The sequence below is a fragment of the Dendropsophus ebraccatus genome, chromosome 1 (genome assembly GCF_027789765.1).
Source record: "Dendropsophus ebraccatus isolate aDenEbr1 chromosome 1, aDenEbr1.pat, whole genome shotgun sequence".
Taxonomy (NCBI): domain Eukaryota; kingdom Metazoa; phylum Chordata; class Amphibia; order Anura; family Hylidae; genus Dendropsophus; species Dendropsophus ebraccatus.
This window is the reverse complement of record NC_091454.1, coordinates 25,003,100-25,030,452: the sequence shown is the minus strand read 5'-3', so window position 1 is coordinate 25,030,452 and position 27,353 is coordinate 25,003,100. Positions and strand designations below refer to the sequence as shown.

Here is a 27,353-nt window from a genome sequence, read left to right as displayed (position 1 = left end):
GTCTAAACACATACGGTATATATTTGGAGCATGACCTGAAAGTAGACACTAGCTGACCCTAGCATTAGAATAGTGTCAAGAGTTTATAGGTTGGAAGTCCGGATAGTCTGTTAAGTCGGCCAAACAAAAATCCAAATAACTCGACCCTTCTTTTCACATAATCATCTACCTGTGAAGAGTCAGGAAGCCGCCATATTGATTTGAATAATAATGGATCCCATCTAAAAAGGTTAAAAAACTAGACTAAATTATCCATTAGTATTATGCAGAATAATCTATGGGGCTGACTAGTCGTATTCCTGTACCAGACACTGCCCTGACCCTGACATCCAGCCTGGATCAGCACAGTCTAGGGTTACATCAGGGATGCTCATGTGACTAATGGTCGCTGAATGCACAGAAGAAGCTCTATTTTCTGTGCTCACAATGAAAGCCCATTCTATATCAATGTTGGCTCCGGGTTTACCAGACTTACCACTGAATCTAATTGCCAGAATATTTCAGAATTTATGTATAAAAGTCATTGTACATAAGAGCTTGGTAATGTATAATATACAGAGATGATTGCCTGGGGTTATAGATATTACACAGGCTACTGCAGGGACGGACACAGACTGCATAGGGCCCCTGTGCAAAAAATTTGCCTGGGCCCCCCCATAAGCAAACCATGCCACCACATTCCTGGCTGCCCCCCATCCCCACTAACTTCCCATCTTTGCTGACCCCCATTCCCACACACAATACTCCACCTGACGCCCCAGTGGTCCTCCAGATCATCAGGATGCCTGATGCCACTATCGCCAATGTGCAACCGCATCCTGAGGCAGGGCAGGAGCGCGTCGCCGCTAGGGCCAGCTGTGGCTGACATATCCAATAGATGAGTGGGGTACATGGGCTGGGCCTGGCCTCTCTGCGCTGGTGGGCCGTGGGTGGCAGGACATCTGATCAGGCGCCTGGTACATGGGTGGATGGACAATACATATCACCTATGCCGCGGAGCCCGGGGCAGTGGAGGGGCCCGCTAGGCTGAGGCTCAGAGTCCGAGCCTGAAGGGCCCCTTTGTAGGCCTGGGCCCCTATCAGGCGCGCATCACTATGTGTAATAGCTGCGTAATATGTGCAGCCCTTGCTAAACGATTATCGGGCTGTGTCATAGGCCCAGTAACCGATTTAGCAAAGCAGCGCTCATCTACAATAATGATCAGGTCTTCTAATAGGACCCTGGGAGACTCACATAGAGCATCTCATAGGGCTAAGTAGGGTCTTTATACACTGCCCGGTAGGAAGCAGTAAATCTTGTTGACTAGTGCTTGTTTGCACAAGGCTCGATTATCATGTGACGATTGTTTGTGCAGCCACTTAAATGCATTGTTATGGGCCACACATCTTGTATAGTGAAGGAGATGTGCGGCCGCACAAAAGATTCAGTCAACCCATGTTTTTCCCTTAAAAAGTTCTAGGGGTAGTTCAGCAAAGAAAAAATCTTTCAAATCAACTGGTGCCAGAAAGTGTCAGAGATTTGTAATTTACTTCTATTAAAAAAAATCTCAAATCTTCCAGGACTTATCAGTTGCGGTATGTTCTGCAGGAAGTGGTGTATCCTTTCCAGTCTGACACAGCACTCTCTGCTGACATCTCCGTTCGAGACAGAGAAGTAGCAAATCCCCATAGAAAACCTCTCCTGCTGTCTAGACTGAAAAGAATACACCACTTCCTGCTGGACATACAGCAGCAGATAAGTACTGGAGATTTTTTAATAGAAGTAAATTACAAATCTCTGGCACTTTCTGGCACCAGTTGATTTAAAAGATTTTTTTTAAATATTTTGCTAAACTACCCCTTTAAATATGTATAATTATATATATTATATATTACTAAATCCTTTCTAAATTTGAATTTTTATTTGCTCACAATCTATTGAAGTCATTTCAATCGGATCCTTCATTGTAAATCAAGCAACAACTGCTGCCCTCCAGTCAAGGCGGCAGACCAGCTGACCTATAGGACTATACGTCTTGACCTCCGTCAAAAACTGCTACCGTCAAAATAGCTGGTGAACCTGAGGGCCTCAAGAGCAGCCATTAATCTTTACTACAGAAGGACAGGAGGTGGTAACCTGAGAAGGAACCTAGCAGCAAGTCTAAACTGGAGAGAAGGGTAACCGTCTTCTTCCATTGCCAGGGGGGCACATTAAATACTTACACACCCCTTTGGCAATAAACGTGTAAGCCTCGGGAGCCTGTGCCAAAACATTACAAATCTGCAGGTACGTATAAAAGAGAATTCACTGTGACTGTAAAGTAATTACATAGATAATTACTGAGAAAATCCCCCCGGTGCCCGGTCATGTGGAGCCGTATGAGGCAGTCATAACAGAACAAAACAGCCCTCACAGGGTCCTATTAAGAGTAACACAACACTCCATCAATTGGTATACACAGGAGGGCAGAGGGGGGTCTGGGCCGGAGCAAAGTCCACTTCCAGCTGTGCCACAGAGCCCTTATTAAAATCAAATGTTCCGTCCCCTTTGATATATGTGAAGCGGGAGGTTATGCGTGAGCTGTCATGATTTGCTTACAATACGTAGGCTCTGTGTGCACAGATGGGCCAGATGGTAAAGTTAAAAATCAACCCTGATCAAATAACCATATCCGACTATCGTCTATAGAAAATATCAATATCGGAATATTATATGGAGCGAAGGAGAATTAGTACAGAAAAGCTTCTATTGGGTAGGCACCAGCTAAACCAGTCCAAGGTGGCCTTTAAGCTTTTCCTAGCCAGTGCTTTTAAGGGTGCGTTCACACCTACAGGATCCGCAGCAGATCCGCAGCAGATTTGATGGTGCAGATTTGATGCTGTGTTCAGTTATTTAAATAAAATCTACTGCAGATCCGCAGCGGAAAATACGCTGCGAATCCGGTAAGTACCCTAAAGGTCTTATCCAGCGCTACATAAACATGGCCACTTTCTTCCAGATACAGCCCCACTCTTGTCTCCAGCTTGGGCGGGGTTTTGCTGCTCAGTTCCATTGAAGTGAATGGAGCTTAATTGCAAACCGCACCTGAACTGGAGACGAGTCGTCTCTGAAAGAAAGTGGCCATGTTTTTGTAGCACTGGATAACCCCTTTAGGGTGTGTTCACACTTACCGGATCCGCATCGTATTTTCTGCTGCGGATCCGCAGCAGATTTCATTTAAATAACTGAACACAGCATCAAATCTGCACCATCAAATCTGCTGCGGATCTGCTGCGGATCCTGTAGGTGTGAACGCACCCTAAAAGGCCTGTGTCTAGGGTGACACCATTGAGGGGGGCAGCACTTAAAGTGTTAATTGATTATTAATGCCTGCCCATCACCCATGTACACCTGAATACTCATTTACCCAATAATCAGTCCATATAAAAGGCCCTTTAGATTGCCCCTTCCTCCATTGTGCTTTTGACACTTAAAGGGGAGTAGAAACAGCACTGCTCTTGTCCGTAATATTTGTGTCGTATTGCAGGTCATTTCCATTAAAGTAAAATTGAGCCAAGATGTAATACAGCATACAACCAGAGAACAGGGGCGGTGCTGTTACTGTAAGAAAGCAGCTGTTGTTTTTTTTTTTTTTTTAATCCTAGGGTCATTAAATGAGCACCCATCCTGCTCCTCTTATCAGGCCCCCATTGGTTCATGTAAAAGGGGCTTTAGTGGGTCCGTTCTGCTAGTCTAAATATTAGCTGATGACCCACTTTCTGCCCCCTGCCCACAACTATTGTGTAACAGCCTGCATACAGTTCTCTGAGTGTTCAGTGAAGCCCATTCATCTGTCACGGTTTCCCTTTTCCTCACCAGCTGCAATATAGCATCTAGCACTTATAGCATTCCAGTTATGTTGTCTTTATTCCCTCCCTTATGTACACATCTAAAACGATCCCCGACTGCCAAAGTGTAATTCCATAAGCAACACCCAGTTACTGTTGTTAGTTTATTTTTTTTATGAACCAAGTGAGAGAGAGAGACATGGAGGTCTGGAACCCTCAGAAGATAAAGTTTCAGGGCAAAGACCTTGGTCCTTGCATGGCAGGAATAGTTTGGATTCCGACAATGCTGAATGGAAGATCAAGGGAAGCTTCCAGAGTAGAGATGATGCTTGAGTCTGACTGCTCGGCATGAATACTGGTGGCTAAAGAGGTTAGAGGCAGCCATGGGGAGTCCTGGAAAACATGGATACAGCCATGTGGCGCTCATCTCTATTCCTGAGGTGACTATTCATGAGTAATAGACAACCCTTTTGGCATCATGCAAACAAGTCAATGGTTTTGGCTAAAAAGGGACAATGGCACCATATGAAGCAACCCTAGGGGTTTGTCACTTTCCTTCACCCATATACCGTGTTTCCCCGAAAATAAGACATCCTCCTAAAATAAGACACCCTAACTAGTCTATCAACTAGCCCAAAGTATGGCGCCCCGCGAAAGTAAGGCAGTCCACCACTGTCCTGGGGGAAATTTTACAGCGTAAGTACGATTCTAATGCACCTGTCACCTGTCTGTTGGAAGTGCATTTGTTTTGGGTCTTTCCCGTAGTGAAGAGACAGAGAACAGGGCCGCTCACCTCTCTCCCTCCCTGTGCCGCTCAGCTCTCTCCCTTCCTGTGCCGCTCACCTCACTTCCTTCCTGTACGGCTCACCTCTCTCCCTCCCTGTGTAGCTCATCTCTCTCCCTCCCTGTGTCGCTCACCTCTCTCCCTCCCTGTGCCGCTCACCTCTCTCCCTCCCTGTGCCGCTCACCTCTCTCCCTCCCTGTGCCGCTCACCTCTCTTTCTCCCTGTGCCGCACACCTCTCTCCCTCCCTGTGCCGCTCACCTCTCTCCCTCCCTGTGCCGCTCACCTCTCTCCCTCCCTGTGCCGCTCACCTCTCTTTCTCCCTGTGCCGCACACCTCTCTCCCTCCCTGTGCCGCTCACCTCTCTCCCTCCCTGTGCCGCTCACCTCTCTCCCTCCCTGTGCCGCTCACCTCTCTCCCTCCCTGTGCCGCTCACCTCTCTCCCTCCCTGTACCGCTCACCTCTCTCCCTCCCTGTGCCGCTCACCTCTCTCCCTCCCTGTGCCGCTCACCTCTCTCCTTCCCTGTACCGTTCACCTCTCTTCCTCCCTGTGCAGCTCACCTCTCTCCCTACCTGTGGCGCTCACCTCTCTCAATCCCTTAGCAGCTCACCTCTCTTCCTCCCTGTGCCGCTCACCTCTCTTCCTCCCTTTGCCGCACACCTCTTTCCCTCCCTGTGCCGTTCACCTCTCTCCCTCCCTGTGCCGCTCACCTCTCTCCCTCCCTGTGCTGTTCACCTCTCTCCTTCCCTGTACCGCTCATCTCTCTCCCTCCCTGTGCCGCTCACCTCTCTCCCTCCCTGTGCCGCTCACCTCTCTTTCTTCCAGTGCCGCTCACCTCTTTCCCTCCCTGTGCCGCTCACCTCTCTTTCTTCCTGTGCCGCACACCTCTCTCCCTCCCTGTGCCGCTCACCTCTCTCCCTCCCTGTACCGCTCACCTCTCTCCCTCCCTGTACCGCTCACCTCTCTCCCTCCCTGTGCCGCTCACCTCTCTCCCTCCCTGTGCCGCTCACCTCTCTTTCTTCCTGTGCCGCACACCTCTCTCCCTCCCTGTGCTGCTCACCTCTCTCCCTCCCTGTGCTGCTCACCTCTCTCCCTCCCTGTACCGCTCACCTCTCTCCCTCCCTGTACCGCTCACCTTTCTCCCTCCCTGTGCCGCTGTAACACCTGGAGTAGTGGATCCACCAGACCGTCACCAGCGATGGCACTAAGCTCACCAGGGAGCGGAGTCTAAGGGGCCGCTGGTTTTCACCAGAGCCCGCCGCAAGGCGGGATGGACTTGCTGCGGCAGGCGACCCCCAGGTCGCTACCCCTGGCTTGGTTGCTAGTGACGGCAGGCGAGGCGTGGCAGGAGCAGTAGGCAGGAGAATAGTATACGTGCTAGCAGGTGGCGGATAGGACTCAGGAACAATGGGAAGGCAGCGGGCAAGGACTAGGGACTGAAGACAGGAACAAAGGACAAGGACTAAGGTCAGGAACAACAGGGAGCTGGGGCAAACGCTATGGGAAGCATATAGAGGCTCCAACACCTGTAGTGGGGCAGAGCTGGATCTTATAGGGAGTGATTGGTGCAACTAACCAATTAAGGGCGGACTGGCCCTTTAAATCTGAGACAGCCGGCGCGCGCGCGCCCTAGGAGGCGGGGCCGCGCACGCCGGCCGGCACAGACGGAGACAGGAGCGGAGGAGAGGTGAGGCGCCCCCAGGGGCCGAACTAGCAGCAGCGCCGGGTTCCTGCACAAGGACCCCGGCGGCTGCATGGGGCAGAAGGAGGTCGCGGCGGCGGCCCGGAACACGGGACGCCGCGGCGGCCGTGACAGTACCCCCCCCTTTGGCCTCCCCCTCTTTCTTGCCTGCAGATGGAGGCATCAGGCAAGTCTTGGTATTCCGCCGGTAGGCCGGACAAAGGCTTGGCGGGCTCGGGTGACAACATAGAGTACTTGGGCTGAGGTGACCTCAGACACTGGTTGGAACAGTCCTGACCCCAACTGAGAATCTTCCCGGATCTCCAGTCCAGCATAGGGGCATGTAATTGCAGCCAAGGGAGTCCCAGGAGGATGGTGGAAGAAGAATGGGGCAGGACGTAGAAGGAGATCTTTTCCAGATGTGAAGTGCCGACCTGGAGGACTAGAGGTGCGGTCTGGTAGTGCACATGGTCGGTAAGAATCTCGCCGCCATCTCTGGACCAATGTAGCTGCAATAAAATTGCCTGCTGACCCAGAATCGAGAAAGGCAGTAGTCTGGTGAGTTTGTCCTGAGGGTGTCTGGATGGAGACTGGCACAGACAACTTCAGAGAGGTGGCATTCACACTTAGGGAGACCTCTCCCACCGGACCTAGGTGCTGGAGTTTCCCGGACGCTTGAGGACGTTGGGGACATCTCAGCCGAAAGTGATCCGAACCACCGCAGTAGAAGCAGAGATTCAGCTCCAGACGACGAATTCTTTCATCAGGCGTCAGGTGAGCCCGTTCCACCTGCATAGGAATCTCAGGAGTCGACTGGAACTCCGGAACGTCAGGATTCTGGAAGACCGGCGCCAGCTGGTGATGGCGACAGGACAGGCCTAGTCGCCTTTCATGCCAGACCTCCTCCTCTCTCTCAGAAAAACGAGTATCGACCCTGGTGGCCAGTAGGATAAGTTCGTTCAGGGAGGTAGGTAGGTCTCGGGCGGAAAGCACGTCTCTCACCCGACTGGACAGGCCCTTCTTGAAGGTGGCTATTAGAGCGGCCTCATTCCAGTCTAATTCTGCCGCCAGGGTGCAGAAGTGGATGGCGTAGTCACCAACAGAGGAAGTTCCTTGGGATAGGTTGAGGAGAGCAGTCTCAGCCGAAGACGCACGGGCAGGTTCCTCAAAGACAGAGCGGAACTCGGCCAGGAAAATTCGGAGATTAGCAGCCACAGGATCATCACGGTCCCACAGTGGTGTGGCCCAGGCCAGAGCTCTACCTTCCAATAGGCTGATGATGAAAGCCACTTTAGAGCGCTCGGTGGCAAACTGACTGCTTAGAAGTTCGATATGCATGGTGCATTGGGTCAGGAATCCTCTGCACAACTTGGAGTCACCAGAGTATTTACTTGGGAGAGCCAGTCGAAGTGTAGAAAAAGCAGCAGGAGGTGGTGAGCGCTGGGCTGTAGTATGCTGCTGTAAGGCGGCAGTGAGTTGCTGGATCTGCTGCGACTGTTGCTGGATTTGTTGCGCCTGTCGGGCGACCACTCGGGCTATGTCACGGATATCAGGCACCTCGCCAGGATCCATGGTTGGAGCCTACTGTAACGCCTGGAGTAGTGGATCCACTGGACCGTCACCAGCGATGGCACTAACCTCACCAGGGAGCGGAGTCTAAGGGGCCGCTGGTTTTCACCAGAGCCCGCCGCAAGGCGGGATGGACTTGCTGCGGCAGGCGACCCCCAGGTCGCTACCCCTGGCTTGGTTGCTAGTGACGGCAGGCGAGGCGTGGCAGGAGCAGTAGGCAGGAGATGGTGCTGGCAGAGGTCTGTAGGCGTAACCGCAGGTGACAGGCTGAACACAGGAGCAATGGAGTAACAGGGGAGCAGGAACCAGGAACAAGGACTAGGGACCAGGTAGCGGATAGGAATCAGGAACAACGGGAAGGCAGCGGGCAAGGACTAGGGACAAGGACTGGAGACAGGAACAAGGGACAAGGACTAAGGTCAGGAACAACAGGGAGCTGGGCCAAACGCTATGGGAAGCATATAGAGGCTCCAACACCTGTAGTGGGGCAGAGCTGGAACTTATAGGGAGTGATTGGTGCAACTAACCAATTAAGGGCGGACTGGCCCTTTAAATCTGAGACAGACGGCGACAGGAGCGGAGGAGAGGTGAGGCGCCCCCAGGGGCCGAACTAGCAGCAGCGCCGGGTCCCTGCACAAGGACCCCGGCGGCTGCATGAGGCAGAAGGAGGTCGCGGCGGCCGTGACAGCCGCTCACCTCTCTCCCTCCCTGTACCGTTCACCTCTCTTCCTCCCTGTGCAGCTCACCTCTCTCCCTGCCTGTGGCGCTCACCTCTCTCAATCCCTTAGCAGCTCACCTCTCTTCCTCCCTGTGCCGCTCACCTCTCTTCCTCCCTTTGCCGCACACCTCTTTCTCTCCCTGTGCCGCTCACCTCTCTCCCTCTCTGTGCCGCTCACCTCTCTCCCTCCCTGTGCCGCTCACCTCTCTCCCTCCCTGTACCGCTCACCTCTCTCCCTCCCTGTACCGCTCACCTCTCTCCCTCCCTGTGCCGCTCACCTCTCTTCCTCCCTGTGTAGCTCACCTCTCTCCCTGCCTGTGCCGCTCACCTCTCTCCCTCCCTGTGCCGCACACCTCTGTCACTCCCTGTGGCGCTCACCTCTCTCAATCCATTTGCAGCTCACCTCTCTTCCTCCCTGTGCAGCTCACCTCTCTGCCTTCCTCCCCGTGCTTGTCCTGTGACACTCCCAAGAAATAAGATATCCCCCGAAAATAAGTGCCTCTTTGGGAACAAAAATAGTGGCTCTTTGGGAACAAAAATTAATATAGCGTCTTATTTTCGGGGAAACACAGTTAAAGTAAACGGGAAGGCAATAGAAACATGGGGCATGTGTTCTGTGGTTTCCACCTTCATGGAGGACCTTAGGAGTTTCTACCACCAAAACTAGAGGGAATTTGGGGCATGTGCCCCAGAACTTCTACTGTCTGGGGACCTAAAGGACTGCTACCGCTGACCCTCACTGCCAATCAAACCAAGAATAGATAACTATGTATACATGTGGCTCTCTTTATCTAAAGAACTTGAGACCCTGGGTGTCTCCAGAATTCCTAGACAGGTCATTGAAGAGCCATGTGCAGATAGGGTCACCATGTGGCTAAAATAGGGGGTTAGATTGGATCTGCTCCCCTGAGGGGGATTGGGCCTTAAACATGAAAATAGAGCCCAATATATTTTCTTGTAAGGCAACACTTTGAGATTACAAGTTTTTGTATTTTGTTGACCATTTGCCAATGTACAACTAAGATCTTTCCGAAGAAACTAAGATAAGTTCCGGAGAAATGTTTCTCCATCTCCGAGGTGAGTCGGGATAATCCTTTGAAGGTCTGGCTATGTACTCTGAGCAGGAATATTTATAGCTATTACCCTTAGATCTGTGGTTCTTTGGGAACTTACTCACCACTTTCTTCTCCATTCCTGCGTCCACCACACACAATGTTAGACATTAGGTCAAAATCCTGATATGTTCTATAATGATATCAGTATGGAGTTTATGGAACTATCTCAAGTTGACTAAATGTCAAAAACAATCATACGGAGCTGGTTGATCGGCTTTTGTCTTCTTTTGGACTTTTACTAAAGATCTGCTTTTAATTAGACCTTAGAAGGTATTTTATATTTTTTTTATATATAGAAATATTTATTTAGTCAGATACTTATTGTTTTGTTTCGTATCACTTGAAGCTCTATGGCGAGGATTAAACATTGGCAGGGATTGATGATCTGCTTCCAACAGTTTCTCCCCACACATTAAGCAATTACATTGCAGTAACATGTGTATGCCAGGTGCAGGGAACATTTTTCAGAGTATAAGCATAAAAAAGTAAGCAAGAAGGTAAAGTACGTAAAATGTAATCTTCATGTGTGCTTGTATATACAGTAATGCTGGCTTTAGTTAAGACATCAAAGAGATTTGTTGACTTTACATGAATAAGACCCATTACTTGGTGATCCCATTTTATTGATGTGCTATCTAGTAACCAGCACACTATGTGGTTAGCATTGATTATTTCGGGGGATTGGGTTCATCTGTTAGACTACAATTATAGTCTATGCTAGGAGAGACTAAACTTGCAGATGTTCTGGTTTGGACATTACAAGGCTTTCAAAAGGCTACTGTATGAATTAGCTTTTCAGTTACATGGATGCGGTTTTCCTATTCAATAAATTGTATTTGAACTGATGATAATAACAGAACTGTCCATCCGCAGGTTTAAAGGTCATCATTGATTGTTGAGACTTCAAGCTTTTTATTGGAAGAGCCTGGCTCTGAGCTGTTTACCTGAAGAACAAGACTCCAAGTTCCCAACCTGAAGAACAAAGCTTCAAGTTTTCTACCATGTAGTTCCATGTAATATACCAGAAAATAGTCTCCAAATTGTAAATCTGAAGAACGAAGCACTACCTTAAGAACTAGACTTGTTTATCCACCTAAAGAACAAGGCTAAAATGTTTTCTGCCTAAAGGACAAGGCTTCAAGTTCTCCATCCAAAGAACAAGACTCCAAAATTATAATATGATGACCAAAGCTCCAAATTTTCTACCTTAAGAACATGGCTTCAAGTAATATACCTGAAAACCAAGTCTCCAAATCTGCAGACCAAAGCTCCACCTTAAGAACTAGGTTCCCGTTTCTCCAGCAAGGCTCAAATGTTTTTTTGTTTTTTTTTACCTCAAGAATAATGCTCAAAGTTCTCCACCTGAAGAAGAATACCCTGTTGCCACCTGAAGAACAAGGCTCCAGGTATAACACCTAAGAAACAAGACTACAGGTTTACCACCTTCAGTACAAAGCTCCAAGTCTTCTACCTGAACAACATGGCTCAAAGTAATATACTGTACCTGAAGACCAAGTCTCCAAATTGTAAGAACTAGGCTCCAGTTTCTCCACCTAAAGAACAAGGATTATTTTTTTTCTACCTAAAGAAAAAATGCTCCAAGCTCTCCACCAAAGGGCCCATTCACACCAAAAAGGCGGAATTCCACGGCAGATCCTCTGCCACGAATTCCACTTTGAATCCCACTTGCCTCGGTGTGTCAATGGGATGTCTTGTGCCTTTCCGCTCAAAGAATTTAAATGCGAGGCATCCCATTAACACACTCTGCCGCAGAATTGCGGCTGTTTTACTCAGTGTGAACATACCCTAATGAACAAGTCGGAAATGTTTCCTTTCTAAAGGACAAGGCTAGAGGTGTGCCACCTGAAGGACAATGCCCCCCATTCCCTTCCCAAGTTTTACACTTGAAGATTAAGGCCCAAAATTCTGCACCTGATGGACAAGGCTCCAGATATAGCACTTAAAGGACAAGACTCCAAGTTTTTTACTTAACAAACAAGGCAGTGCTATGAAGGTACAGTAGCTTGTCATGAGATCCTGTGCATTCAAAGAGTCTTATACTTCTCTTTATGTACAAGTTGCTAATCTTACCTCATTGAACACATTAAAGAGCAGAAGTTCAGCTAATAGACACTATTGATGGCAATGAGCGGACTTTCCAACATGTTTGGGTTTGGCAACGCTCTTCAAACCCAAACGCTCAACGTTTGTCTGCTGGAGTCTGAAGAAGTTGGTTGCTGCCCTAGGGCTGCCAGGAAAACATGGTTTCCAGGACTCACTAGGGTGGCATTCAACTTCTCCAGATGCCAGGAGTCAAATGCCGAGCATTCAGTTTTGGAAAATGCTGCCATACCCAAACAGTTCGGCAACAGTTGCCAACAGTTGCCGACAGTTCGGCAAGCCCACTCCACACTACTCATAAACTCTTCTGTCTATCACACATTATTTGGTCTCTAAGGCAAACTGAGAATGTTGGGAATAATCCCTATTCTTCCACTATCCATCTTTTTATGGATTTATAACACCTACTAAACACATGGGAATACAGCCAACAGTGGTATTTACTGGCCCATACTTACTGTAGCCATTTCATCATGGAAAATATCTGCATTTCTAAGATACCGGGAGATACCTCATAGGCGCCGGCCAGTATGTGGAACGTAAATGTGTTTTTCTAACAACTGGATGTTTCCAATAAAATGCAGAGAAATACAACTTCCAGGGTCGTGACTTAAAGTTGACCTGATATCCAGCAGTTGGGCGCCTGTATCTCTGAACTTTATTGTATATGCATTTTACTACTTGAATGAATGAAATGAAAACCTTGTGTCAGATGAGCATGCTGAGAAAAATGAAAGCATCCGAGAGTGGAACAATTGACTTCTGTTATAAAGATTCTACATGGTTTGGTTTCGTCAGCTTAGTTAATACCAATAAACCTCCCTATTCCCTATAGACAATGAGTAAGACGCGGCAACGGTAATATTTCTACTTGCTTGCATAATTTCCTATTAAACACTCGGCATGTAATAGATCCTTGGTGGAAGAAAGAGATTGAGTATCAACCTTATCCACATATTTCAATCATTATAAGGGCCCCAATATTATACATACATAGGACATTGATTGAACTTACGTATCTTCTTCGAGTGTTGGAAGGAAGAAACCACCTTGGTGTTTGGCACAATTTTCCATTGAAGGTTGTTTTCATCTGTCTTGATAGGAACAGGATCCAATTTCACAGGAGCCTCATCAGGTTTGGTTTCTTCTTCATTTCTAATATCTCCATCTTTGGTGAACCCATTGGAAGACTCATCGGGTTCTTCTTCAACTATTGCCCACACGGCTGTCGTAACCTGAACGAAATTGTTGTTCCTTTCAGATTCTCCATTATTATTGTTTTCCACATCCGGGAAGTCATCTGGGGTAGTATTCCGAGATTCATGCCCACCTGCATTGTGATCCACAAACCCACAAGGAAGCCCATGAGCATCTACAGCGCCCCCTAACGTGCCTTGTGAGGCTGTGTTAGACTTCAGCATCATGGCTTCTTCCTTTCAAATGGATTCCTGCTTCTAGAAGATTTACCAAAGCGTGATCCTACAGGAAGTCATCCACATGATCTGCAAAGCTTATCTGTAAATGGTTAATAGATCGCCTTTCTAGGTGTGGAGTCTATTATTTATCCGGTAACCAGGAACTTCACCGACAAGCTCAGAGGTTGATGCTGCACGTTTATATATATATGCAGGTTACTTCATCTTTTCCACTTAAAAGGATGTGATAACAATTTCATACAGCAGTTTCCAAATGTAATATTTGTTTTTGGAGATAGGGCGGATGAAGCGAGACGTAATCGGCAGTCCTCCTAAGGAAATGATGGCTTCCAAACAAACCGATGTAGGTCTGTCACTGATGGACGGTTGTTAGTGTAGCTCCAGGTCTGCTTGGCATGCTCGCTCCTTCCTCTTGGATTTTAACTTTTTCCCTTTCCTGTGACCTAAAATGAAACACAAATTGACAGATTATTAAAAGAAGCACATAAAGTATTATTATAGAGCTTGACTGTGATGGTGTCTCCAGGTGGTTTTAGACATAGCAAGTCATTTTTGACTATTGAGACTAAACAGGTACATTAGAGAGGGGGTCCCTGCCCTGGCACACCCATACTGTCCATGTATTACACAGGAAATGTCTGGCTAGCCTCAGCTTCCTCCAGCAAAATCAGCTGTTTGCTGAAAGCTGAACCCATGACAATCACTGAACACCATAGGGTCGCTACTCTATGGTATCATAGCAATGGTATCATATTAAAAAAAAGAGTTAGAGGAGAACTCTGGCCAAATAAAAAAACAGGGATGGTGGGAACAAAATAAAGAATTGATACTTACCTTTCACTGTCAGTGTCCTGTAGCAGTCACGGCCTTGTGACATCATGAGCTGGCTCAGAAATGCCCGCTCAGCCAGTCAGTGACTGAGGCGTTACAACTCTACAGTCACCGACTGGCCGAGCGGGTACTTCCTGTCGGGTCATGAGGATAAAGAAACCTGGGAGATTCAGGAGACCGGAGGCTGACAGTGAGCTGGTGGCACTGCGGCTGTGGGGGCACCAGGACAGGTGAGTATAAATATATAGGGAGATAAAATTAATGCTACCCATTAGGGATGGTCCGAACCTGCCGAGGTTCGGGTTCGTAAGAACCTGAACTCTCGGCAATGATTCCCGCTGTCTTCCACCTCCGTGGCTATGGCTGTATCCCAGTTTTCCAGGCGGTCCTCCGGCTGTTTCCACCCTCTCCACGGAGGTGGAAGACAGCGGGAATCATTGCCGAGAGTTCAGGTTCTTACGAACCCGAACCTCGGCAGGTTCGGACCATCCCTACTACCTGTCTCTTAGCTTATGATTGTTTGCAAAGTCATAAAATCATGTTTAACCTCCAAGTTCAAGTGCCATAAAGGTGGTGCTGAGCTGCAGCATGCATGTCTCCTCCTCTATACATGCAAAAGATGTCAGCCAACAGCTATCTCTCCCAATTCCTCCACATATATGAGCTTTCATGTGTTCTCAATAGAAAGAGGGAAGAAAGGTTATGCATAATAGCTCTCACACCACGTAGGCAAAGTGATGTCTCTTCAAGTCAGTGAAGGACATTGACTGGGGATCTATGCTAAGCCAAACACTGTCTTGAAAGGACACAACTCAAGTGGTGTGAGAGCTATTTTGCCTATCCTTACTTCCCAGAATTCCCATTGGAGCAGGAATGGCCTTTAAAGCAATTTGGTACCCATAATCTGACTCCTCCAAACCATATGTACCTTCTTATAGCTGCTTTTAATCCAAGATCTGTCCTGGGGTCCGTTTGGCAGATGATGCAGTTATTGTCCTAAAAAGCAACTTTTAATCTGGCAGCCCCATTCCCTACGGGAGTGGCCTGGATTGTGTATGCATTAGGCTGGCACAACCTCTCTGTCCCTCCTCCCCACCCTCCTCATCATTAGGAATGCTCCAGGCAGATTGTCTCCTATTCCCCACCTGTGTCAGCCCGGCACATGGGCTGGATCGTTTAGACACCTGTGCAAATGTTCAGCATGGAGAAAATGTTCCAGTGGCATTCCTAATGATGACGAGGGTGGGGAGGAGGGACATAGGGGTGGTGCAAAGTTAGGGCACAGATATTCTAAGCCATGCACGTAGGGCATGGGGCTGTAAGTTTAAAAGTTGTTTTTAGGACAATAACTGCATAACCTGCCGAACGGACCCCAGGACAGATCTTGGATTAAAAGCAGCTATCAGAAGGTACAAGCGGTTTGGGGGGTCAGATTTTGGGTACAGAGTCGCTTTAAGTCTGCACACGTCTTTATGATAGAGAATTAGTATCTGTTTGACCCACATCAATTTAAAAATAGATATTTTTTTTTTTATTTTGATAGTAGTCAGTGCATGATAGGCAGGCCTCTCATAGGCTGGGGTCACACATGTAGTTTTTTATTATATTTTCTGAGCCAAAGCCAAAAGTTGATCCAATAGGAAGAAGTATACATCTGTTTTTTTACATTTACCTTTTTTTTAACATCTAGTTTTGGGATCCAAAAACTGCACGTGCGATTTTCATGTTACAATTTGAAAAAAAATTAAAAATTAAATTAAATAAAAAAAAAAAAAATCTTAATATAGAAAAAAAACTTTTATTCTCACTGTGAAAGTGCTCCACACAAGGGTATAGCTAAAGGGTGTGCATCCACACTGGAAGGACTCCAAACCGCTTTGCCACATAAGAAAACAGCTGTATTATACATGATAGGGGGAGGAACCGATTACGGATTCTAGAGCTGTTAAAAAATTTAGATGCCAATGTTGATAGCTTCAGCTATGGAGAGCTACAAAAACATGGCCACTTTCCCCCTACTGTTGTCTCCAGTTTGGGTGCGGTTTTGAAACTCAATTCCATTGAAGTAAATGGAGCTCAATTGCAAACTGCACCTGAACTGGAGACAACAGTAGGGGGAAAAGTGGCCATGTTTTTGTAGCGCTGGATAACCCCTTTAAAGACCAAAGTCTGCTGCAGACCGAAAGAGCAACATCATGGAAAAATTAGCATGAGGACTTCCGGATCCGGCTCGATGATGTGAGGACGTGCGCGCCAGAGCTCCGTCCCCGGACCCGACTGCCGAGGGCTGCCCCGCCACTCACATCGCTCGCCAGGGTCTCCAAACCCGCACATCACTCCATCCTTGCTCCGGTAATCGGATGGAGAAGTTTATTACCCGCGGCGGGGAGCCGGCTGCAGCCGCCGATCCACGGCCCCAGAGGGAGGCGGAGAGAGGCAAGATGGCGCCCGCAGCACCGCTGACAGAAACTGTGGCGCAGATACACCATGTGCCTAGTCAGCTTGATACTCAGCTCCCGACCTCACAAGATCTCTTCACCCCAGGGGGAGAGGACCTTCTTCCAGGGCTACAGGTAACCTGCAAACAGATGGCGATAGAGGTAGCTAAGATATTGGTGCCTGACCTGGTTGCCTCTCTGGAATCTACAGTGGCCACATCTTTGGCGCAAATGCAAAACACACTGACAACGCATGCTACTCAGATTTCAGAGCTGGAAGGGAGGATGCAGAGAACGGAGGGGGAGCTAATGGAGACTAAAAATTGCCTGATCAATGTAGTCAGAGAATGTGAATACCTTAGGGTGAAAACAGAGGACCTTGAAAATCGCTCCCGTAGGAGCAACCTGCAGATGGTGGGACTGCCCGAGTCGGTGCCAGTGTCACAACTACTACAGATATGCTCCGCCGAACTACCGGCTGCTCTGGGCCTCACCGGTTCCTGCCCAGTAGAACGAGCCCACCGTATGGGGCCCCCCCCCTCCATCAGTGACAGACGCAGTGACCAAACGCCTGGGGAACAGGCCGCGTCAGGTGATCATGAAATTTCTCAACTTTGCTGATAAACAAATGATTATACAAGCGTACAAGAAGACAAGAGCGGAGGTCGCCATACGTGGTGCGAAGGTACTACTATTCAACGACTACTCGGCTGAGGTGACCAAACAGAGGAAGGCATTCGCACCCATCTGCACGCTACTGGTGAAACATCAGGTCAAGTTTGCTTTACAGTACCCGGCAGTCCTTAGGATCTTTCATCAAGATGGCTCCATGGAAACCTTACGATCACCGTTGGCTGCGTCCTCTTTTGTGGATTCGCTGAAGAAAGAGGTGGATTCTGCAGTGCCGTCTGATACGATCAAGAGGAGACGTACACAAAGTCCGCGTTCAGCCCCAGAAGCAATGGACTGATCCAGGACATGTGATAAGTATTGTAGTGCTTGGAAGCACTTATGCGGGTTCAGCTGTGCTACGGCTTATAATAGTATAGTTATGGTTTAGCTCTCTACTCCTTTATTCTCTTACTCTATGTTTAGTTTCGAATGGGGCCTAGTTGATTTCATATCTCCCTGATATTATGGGGTAACCAATAGGGCCCGGGGAGGGCTGGGGCGCCATACTTGTTATTTCAGATAATTTAGGTTATTATGGGGAGTTCACGAGGCTCCTCCAGGGCAGCGAAAGAAGTGAAGTCCACGACTACTTTCACTCGTACTTTGATTTATTTGACTAATGTCATTACTATTATCTGCTATTTTGTCACGATTCTGTGGCGTTTTCATGTTGTACAAATTGTATGTACTTATGGTTATATTGTTTTTTTCTGTTGCCAAGGAGATTCACCCCACCTGCTGACGTATGGTTGTTTTGGATCCAGTGACATCACCCCCCCAGAGGTAACCCATTCACGCACATAACATCATGGAATGTTAAGGGACTACATTCCCCTAACAAGCGGATGAGCGTGCTTAGACATCTAAAACGGTTAAAAACGGATATAGCGTTGCTCCAGGAAACTCACCTAACCGAGTCGGAATTTTTTCGAATGAAGAAGCTGTGGGTGGGTGATGTCCTGGGATCCTCGGCGGTGAGAGGGAAGGCAGGAGTAATGATATTGTTAAGCAGGAAGCTATCATACACTATTCTGCACTCGGAAGCGGATGATCAAGGCAGGATGTCACAAGTGGTACTTGACTCACCTTCAGGTAAATTGCACATTTTTAATATCTATGGCCCAAATGATCATAGTAAGACCTTTTTACAACATCTAGAGTCGGAGGTACTGCAAAACAAAGGGAGCAGTTTAATAGTGGGAGGGGATTTTAATGTGGTATTACATAATCTGGAAGATAGAAAACGCACACGTACCCCCAACACATCCATGACTAGCAGGGACCAACTCCTTCAAACCCTCCTCACATCCACCCACCTAGTTGATGCCTGGCGCCACCTTCACCCCGATGACAGGGAATACACCCACTATTCTTACGCACACGACATGTGGTCCCGTATAGACTACTTGCTCCTGTCACCACACTTACTACCCAAAATATTAGCAGCGGAAATCCATGACTTAGCTATTTCAGATCACGCTCCGATCAGCATCACCATCCGCCCGGACTATCCCAAAGGCACAGACATCTTGTGGCGGTACCCCACGACTTTGGCCAAAGACGCAGATTTTCTCCTGTTTTTGAAAGGGTGGTGGGCTGAATATTGTGCAGACAATAGGGAACATACAGATAATCCTTTTCTGATGTGGGAAACAGCAAAAGCTGTGTTGAGAGGGAGAATTATTTCTCACTACTCTGCGAAAAAGAAGGCTGCAGTCCTACACTTCAACTCCTCCACACAAACCCTAAGAGCGGCATACACTAATTACCTACAAATCCACACTACTGATAATAAAGAGAAGTGGGTTGCCGCCAAAAAGGAGTTTGATCTGGCGCAAGATGTGCTGGAAAGTTTCATTAGAGATCAAAAACAGGCTGAGTTCTTCAGATTTGGAGACAAGGCCGGTAGACTGCTGGCAGATCTTGCGTCAGGCCAAAGACGGACAACAAATATATCGTACATTAGAGACGAACATGGCACCCCCCAACATGATCCCAAAACTATTAATTCCCGATTCCAGCAATATTATAAAACGCTGTACACCCAAGGCACACAAAACATCTCAGAGGGTAAAGCGTTTCTTGACCTGTTAGATCTCCCGTCAGTTACCCCGGAGCAATTAGATATTTTAAATGCACCACTGACAATACAAGAAATCGAACACACTATTCAACACTTACCGACTCACAAAGCGCCAGGGCCTGACGGCTTCACTAGTGAATTTTATAAGTCCCTCAGACAAGACATCACACCCACTTTGCTGTCAGTATATAATCATATATTAGCTAGGGAAGAAAACCTGCCTACCGGGGATATGGCGTATATTAAGGTGCTGCCGAAGCAAGGAAAAGATCTTTCCGACCCTACTGCCTACCGCCCGATATCATTGATAAATCAAGATGTCAAAATATTGTCAAAAATAATGGCGGATAGGCTAGCCGCTGTCCTCCCCTCTCTTGTAGGTCCTCACCAGGTGGGCTTTGTATCGGGGCGAGCGGCAGTTACTAATATAAGAACGGTCTTGGCAGTACAGGATACGGTGGCGAGGAGTGGAGACAGCGGGGAACCCCCTGCCTTGTTAGGGATTGACGCAGAGAAGGCATTCGATAACATCAACTGGAGTTGGATGCAACTAGTACTAGACCGCTTTGGGGTTTCTGGCATGTTAAGATCCTATGTTAACGCCTTGTACAGAACACCCAAGGCCAGAGTCTATACAACGGGCTTCTTGTCGGATGTGATCCACCTGCAGAAGGGCACACGTCAGGGCTGCCCGCTGTCTCCACTCTTGTTCGATCTCGCATTGGAACCGTTAGCACGCCACCTCCTCTCCTCCTCAGTATATGAGGGGATCCGGGTAGGAGAAAGGGAGGTCCGTCTTACCTGTTTTGCCGACGATCTTTTGCTCTTTTTAAAGTCCCCCTCCAAACACCTTCATCAAGTGTTCACTGCTTTCACCCGATATGAATCCTTTTCAGGATATAAGATAAATCCCACAAAGTGTCAGCTGATGTATCTGGATACTCGCACCTCGTCTTTTACACCCCCACAGGGAATAGAGGTGGTATCCACATACCTCACATACTTGGGGATAAAAATAGGCAAGTATCCCCAATCCCTCTATAGACTCAATTACGCCCCACTAATCACTAAAATTGTTAGGGAATTAGAGCGGTGGCGAACCCTGCCATTGTCTCTCACGGGCAGAGCGCACTTACTTAAAATGGTGAGCTTTGCGAGACTTCTATACCCCTTGCAAACATTACCTCTCCTGTTACGCCACTTGGATGTCAGGCAGCTGCAATCTGCTTTTATTGCATTTCTGTGGCAAGGTAAACGTCCACGCATAGCATACAGGAAACTCTGCCTACCTAAAAGTAGCGGGGGCCTGCAGCTCCCTGACATCCGACTGTATAACTTGGCATCACTGTCTAGACATGTACGGGATTGGATCTGGGGCACATCATGGTACTCCAATCTACCCTTAGAACGCAGCTTTGCACATCCATGGAACCTTGGAGCGCTTTTACATACCAAACGTGCAGACTTACCTCGCCCCATCAGGACTAGTCTGCTAATGACCGATACCATAGCCGCGTGGAAAGCAATCAGGAAACTGTACTCGACACCTTATTGTATCTCCAAGTACATGCCTTTCTGGAACTCACCTTCCTTCCCGTTAGGGAATCAAAATAAATTATTCGGCACTTGGAGATCCAAAGGGGTTCTATCTGTTAACGATCTGATAGATGTCGAGAGGGGAACTCTCCACTCTTGGGAACATGTGTCCGCAAAATTTGACCTTCCGCAACATCACAGACTCCAATATCTACAGCTTATAAGTCACTGTAAAAGCTTAGTGTTAGATTTTGCTAAAGCTGAGCGAACCAACAGGTTTGATCAGCTAATGGGGACCACAGGTACTAAGATGTCCTTATCTGATTCCTATAAACATCTGGCCTCACACACCTTGGACAGGTTAGGTCACACTCTGTTTACAGCCTGGTCGATGCATATAGAGGACGCTGACTTACATACCAAAATTTGTCAGGGTATAAGGCTTGTTCGCCAATCCATTGTAAGCGAGAGGTGGAGAGAGATGCACATACGGCTTATTCACAGGGCCATTTATGCCTTCAATCTCACTTACAAAGAGGCTCCTGCACACTATCTACGTCACTGTCCTAAGTGCAAGACTCCCAAGGCGGATTTATTCCATGCCCTATGGGCATGCTCACAAGTGACCCCGCTATGGAATGAAGTCGGAAATTTTATTAAGCGAATATGGCAAAAGTCTGTTAAGATTGACCCGGTTAGTTGCTTGCTTCATTATACCTGTGAACGGTCGGATGATCCCGAACCACCTCTCGTAGCTAATAAAGCCATTCACAATGTATTATTGGTTGTGGTTAAGTGTTTATTGCGGAACTGGCTGATAGACAAGGTCCCATCGATACAGGACATTAGTGACACTCTAAAACACTTGGTTAACATGGATAAGATACATACACTTCTCAACAAGGAGCAGTCCACAAAAACTTTCTTTGCAAAATGGAGAACCTTTATAATCCACACCTTCTCGAGGGAAGAGATCAAACACCTTATGAGTCCCTTTAGACATACTGAATGGTATTATACTGAAGATTTGAAGGACACACTGGGTCCACTAAAAATTACCTGACAAGGAAAAGGGTGGAAGGGGGATCTCCTTGGCCTTTATATATTTTTATGTTTTTGGGTGTTTTTGTATGTTTATGTTAACGGCTGGTTATGTTTGTTAACGGTTATATAGACCTATGTATGGTTTATGGCACCACATTGTGCAGATGTGACGACGCTAGAGTGGTGAACGCCACAAAAAATGGAAAATACGAGGACTATGCAACCTGGACTATATAGGGTGAACAACTCGAATAGCGCGGAACTTTTTGGTATGTTATATGTATCATTGTTCATCTTGTATTGCTATGTTCTCTTTCTCTGCAAACTCGTGCCAATAAAATTTGGTTTAAAAAAAAAAAAAAAATTAGCATGAGGAATGGCAGATGTTTCATACGGATTAACATTCAATAATTTTGAAGAACAATTTTTCTCGGACCACTTTCATGCCCCAATCTGTAGTTTTGTTTTTCCCCCTGGCGTCTATGAAATTGGCTGTGAAAGTTAGGTGAGGGGAAAGCTTTGATGCTCCTTAATTTCACCACTTACTGATTAGAAGTGTTTGAAATCCGATTGTCTTGATGCTGTTTGTAGGAACAAGAATCCAATTTAGAACAAGGAGCCTTCAAAGCCAAAGCATTCTCTAAATTCTCTATGATGGATGAACGGAAAATTGGCTACAGGTACATCACATGCTTACGAAACGCTGCTTTTTAATATTTCTGAACAGGAGGGGGAAGTTAAAACAATATAAACTCTATAATTTCCACCTATGAGGCCCCTTACATGATGCTTTTTTTTTCTAGATGTTTTAAAAAAAAAAAAATAAAATTTCATGGAACATATAATAAGGTATAGAACATACTCCTGAACTGTCCCATAGTCGTCTATAGGCCGAGCTTTAGGCAAATGTGCACTCTTTTTTCTATGGGTTTTATCAGCTAGACTTGAACCCGCTGTGCAGCCCAACTGGTTCCACTCTTAGACCTTAAAGTGAATGTAGCATTAGGTACCAGTGCCAAGCGGGAACTGGGTGGCGGTTCAAGAAAAGGACGGCGGCATTAAAATCCCCGCGCCAGCTCCGGTCTGTTCATGTAAAAAACACAAAGTGAAACCCTCTGTGACGTAGCATCACCGTGCGCAAAGCAATGTACCTGGTGGCACATTCGCTTTAGAGTTAGAGTACTTTTTAGGTTTTCACCCTTCACCCTGTTCCAGGATAGGCTACTTTGTCTCTACTCAAAGGCCATAGGGGGAAAGCAAAGAAAGGATCTGTTCACACACTGTTGAAATTTAGTAAATGGCCGTTATTTAATGGCAAATAATGGCCGCTGTTTTAAAATAACAGCAATTGTTTACCAATAAATGGCGTCCTTCCACTCAATTTCAACAGTGTGTGAACGTAGCCTTTCTGTGCTTTCAATCCACTCCTGGTTTTGGTTGCAGAATACTGTGCAAAAATACTGTGTGGGAACCTAACCTTAAAGGGGTACTCCAGCAAAAAAATCTTTTTCTTTCAAATCAACTGGTGTCAGAAAGTTATTTTAGATTTGTAATTTACTTCTATTTAAAAATCTTAAGTCTTCCTATACTTATCAGCTGCTGTATGTCCTGCAGGAAATGTTGTTTTCTTTCCAGTCTGACACATTGCTCTCTGCTGCAGGAGAGGTTTTCTATAGGAATTTGCTGCAGTTCCTGTGCAGAGAGCACTGTGTCAGACTGAAAAGTATACACCACTTCCTGCAGGACATACAGCTGCTGATAAGTATGGGAAGACTTGAGATTTTTAAATAGAAGTAAATTACAAATCTATATAACTTTCTGAAACCAGCTGATTTGAAAGACAAAGATTTTTGCTGGACAACCCCTTTAAAAGGTATAGTGCCCTGGTCTCTTGTTGCAAAACTCAGACTCCCAATTCCCTGACTGTGTTCAGGTTACAGTCTGTAAATCTTTGGTAAATCACTGATGTATACAGTAGATATGTCTCACACCTCTCGTATATTATAAAGAATTGCTTTTGCATCGAGAAATAATAGGAATAATATGTGTTTTTTGGCATTTTCCTTAAAACATTAAAATTCCAAATGTAATGAGTCTGGTTATTATCTTGCCATCATTGCTTCCCCTATCATTAACCCCCCCCCCCGTCCTCATGTGTTACTTATTCAGTGCTGGTAGAGAAGGTGCATTAGTTAAAAAAAATATATATACTAAGTATTGTTTATGAGGAGTTTGCCGTCTGGCTTCAGTTTATATTAACACTGAGCTAGATGAGGCAAACAGAGAGGAAATCTGGAAGGGAGAAACCTAAAGGACGACTCTGTCACTTCTGTTAAGTAAACTCATTTTTCAGCTATTACACTTACATAGATGGAAAACATGAGAGTGACCTTCTTGTAATTCAGTTATAATGGTAATATAAAGCAATAGAGACATATCCTGCATTACACAGACTAGTCAGCGAGGTGAATGGCCATTGTGTAATGCTTCTGTGGTGTCCCACCACAGGTGTTTCGTGTTTCTCCTGTGCACCTGTCGCAAAAGCCTCTTACTCCAGGTTAAGTGGTGATGAAGGTAGTATTCTCTAGTTTCACCACTAGGTGTCAGTGTTATTTCTAAGTCCTGTTGTTTTATGCACAGCTAAAGTTAGGAATGAGTTACTGTTGTTGTTATACCATGTGCTTTTGCTTACCTATGGGGGGTGCTCTCTACTTCTAGCCTATCTCTTCTTTTCTTTCTTTTGCACACATTCCTTTCCTTCACTCACAGGGTAGATAACACATCCCCTGTAGGAAGTTACTTGGTGAGAGGATGTGTAGCATCAGTTCTGACACAGATTCTCATGGGAGAAGGACACACAGAGCAGACATCCCTACAGGGCCTGGCTTTTGCCAGGACTCTCGTCCAGGACAAATCAGTGCAGTGTGTGTTCAGTCTAGTAAGTGAGTTGGTCAGAGACATCTGTATGCAGATGCAGCTAGAGACAGCTCGTTTCACTACTACTTCTACTATATTAACCATGCAGTGTTAAACACTACAGAGGAAGGAGAGTCTGGGACCGTCCTAGCCCACGCTGAGAACCACTCTACAATTCTGAAAAGAGGAACTAGCCTAGATAGGACAAAGCTACCAGAAGGTCTACGTATCCTATCTCGCAGTGCAGGTAACTGGGACGCCCCCGGAAACTTTCTTGACAAACCCCTCTTTTCTCCTTCCTCAAGCATCTCCTCTATACAAGTTCAAGCACTAAAGTCTGTAATTTATTTATCTTCTGCTGTCAAAGTGTATTGTACTATTAAGAGACTGTACAGTAAAACTGTTCTATTTTACTATCACTTGAACTCAGTCATCCTTTCCTCCGCACCAGCACCTATACACACTAGCCGCACACCTTGGGTCATTTTTGCCCTTTCTTTGGGTCACAACTATACCATCTTTGGCTGAGCTGTCACAACAACACCTATACCACTACCTGAGTATCACCCCCCCCCCCCCCAACACCACACTTCATCTCCCCTGGGATGGCGCTGTAGGGAAACTAAACACTTGGTTTTCCAACAGATTACAACTCATCCCTCTTGCAGAGAGAAACTTTGTGATTGGCTTATTATTAAGGGGGTACTCAAGAGAAAATAACATTCTTTCAAATCAACTTGTGTAAAAAAAAGTTATATATAGATTTGTAATTTACTTCTATTTCTTTCTATCTCAAGTCGTCCCATGCTGCTGTATGCCCTGCAGGAAGTAGTGTATTCTTCTCAGTTTGACAAAGTGCTCTCTACTGCCACCTCTGTCCATGTCAGGAACTGTCCAGAGCAGCAGAAAATCCCTATAGCAAACCTTCCCTGCTCTGGACAGTTCCTGTTAAGGACAGAGGTGGCAGCAGAGAGCACTTTGTAAGACTGGAAAGAATACACCCCTTCCTGCAGGACATTCAGCAGCTGATAAGTACTAGAAGACTTAAGATTTTTAAATAGAAGTAAATTACAAATCTATATACCTTGTTGGCACCAGTTGATTTGAAAACTTTTTTTGCATTACCACTTTAAGAGAGACAATTTTTCTTAGGGAAACTAATAGTAGATAAGAAGACTTTGACCTGCTGTTATGCTCCAGCTATATGGGTTCCATTTATTACAGCTAATTGCTGGGATGCTGAGATCTCCAGATGGTTCTCAACTGCCATCCCTTGATTGGTGAGAAATTACCCCGCCTTAGGGGGCGCCAGCTGTGCAGGGAACTACACAGCAACATAACTGCACAGCTTGATCAATTCATACACAAAATTCTGATGTGTTTTATATTTAGCCAAGCGGCACTAGTATCAGCCATAGGTGTGATGTGCAGCACTCTGTTTCTTCCCTGAGCCACATTTTGTTTCTCTCTTTTCTCCGTGTTTTGCACTCCTCCTGGTGAGACCCACATGACCGCAATTAGCAGGAGACACCTGAGTGCACATGGTTTTAATCCCTCCTGTTTTTTTCCCATTCTGTTTGCTGCAGCTATGGTGAGCGCAATACCTTATCCAGACTTGTGCTGCTTGGGGGCGACCTTCTCCGCCGGCGGTGCTGGCCGGGTTCTGGTGTGGTGTTTTTGGGTCTGGTCCTGTGGCATGGGGGTCGCAGGGCCGTCCCATGGCCCCCGTTCCCTGGCTGTGCACGCCTGCGGGGTTGGTGGCCACTGACTGGCACGGTGTGGACTTAGTGTAGGGACCCATGTGTATCAGATACCGGCACGAGGTACATGGGGCAGTATGGCTTGATCAATTCATACACAAAATTCTGATGTGTTTTATATTTAGCCAAGCGGCACTAGTATCAGCCATAGGTGTGATGTGCAGCACTCTGTTTCTTCCCTGAGCCACATTTTGTTTCTCTCTTTTCTCCGTGTTTTGCACTCCTCCTGGTGAGACCCACATGACCGCAATTAGCAGGAGACACCTGAGTGCACATGGTTTTAATCCCTCCTGTTTTTTTCCCATTCTGTTTGCTGCAGCTATGGTGAGCGCAATACCTTATCCAGACTTGTGCTGCTTGGGGGCGACCTTCTCCGCCGGCGGTGCTGGCCGGGTTCTGGTGTGGTGTTTTTGGGTCTGGTCCTGTGGCATGGGGGTCGCAGGGCCGTCCCATGGCCCCCGTTCCCTGGCTGTGCACGCCTGCGGGGTTGGTGGCCACTGACTGGCACGGTGTGGACTTAGTGTAGGGACCCATGTGTATCAGATACCGGCACGAGGTACATGGGGCAGTATGGCTTGATCAATTCATACACAAAATTCTGATGTGTTTTATATTTAGCCAAGCGGCACTAGTATCAGCCATAGGTGTGATGTGCAGCACTCTGTTTCTTCCCTGAGCCACATAACTGCACAGTAGATCGCGCAAAAGCAGCTTTGCTGGAAAAGTCCATCCCCTGCGTTCTCAAGATCGGAAAAGGTTCCAGAAATGAGACCTTAACGTTATGATGTCACAACATGACATCATGGATATATCCCTTTAATATAAACGTTCCTTGCAGCGTCCC

At 46.8% G+C, this 27,353-nt stretch overlaps 1 protein-coding gene across 2 annotated transcripts in view; it reads right to left on the bottom strand.

Moving 5' to 3' along the window:
• SYNPO (synaptopodin) overlaps nt 1-27,353 on the bottom strand; it is a 95,440-nt gene that overhangs the window by 39,302 nt on the left and 28,785 nt on the right. For both annotated transcript variants that reach the window (XM_069969113.1, XM_069969115.1), the window contains one exon: nt 12,809-13,672. In XM_069969113.1, the coding sequence (XP_069825214.1) occupies nt 12,809-13,217 (409 nt within the window). In that variant the 5' untranslated portion in view covers nt 13,218-13,672. The remainder of the gene's footprint in view (nt 1-12,808; nt 13,673-27,353) is intronic.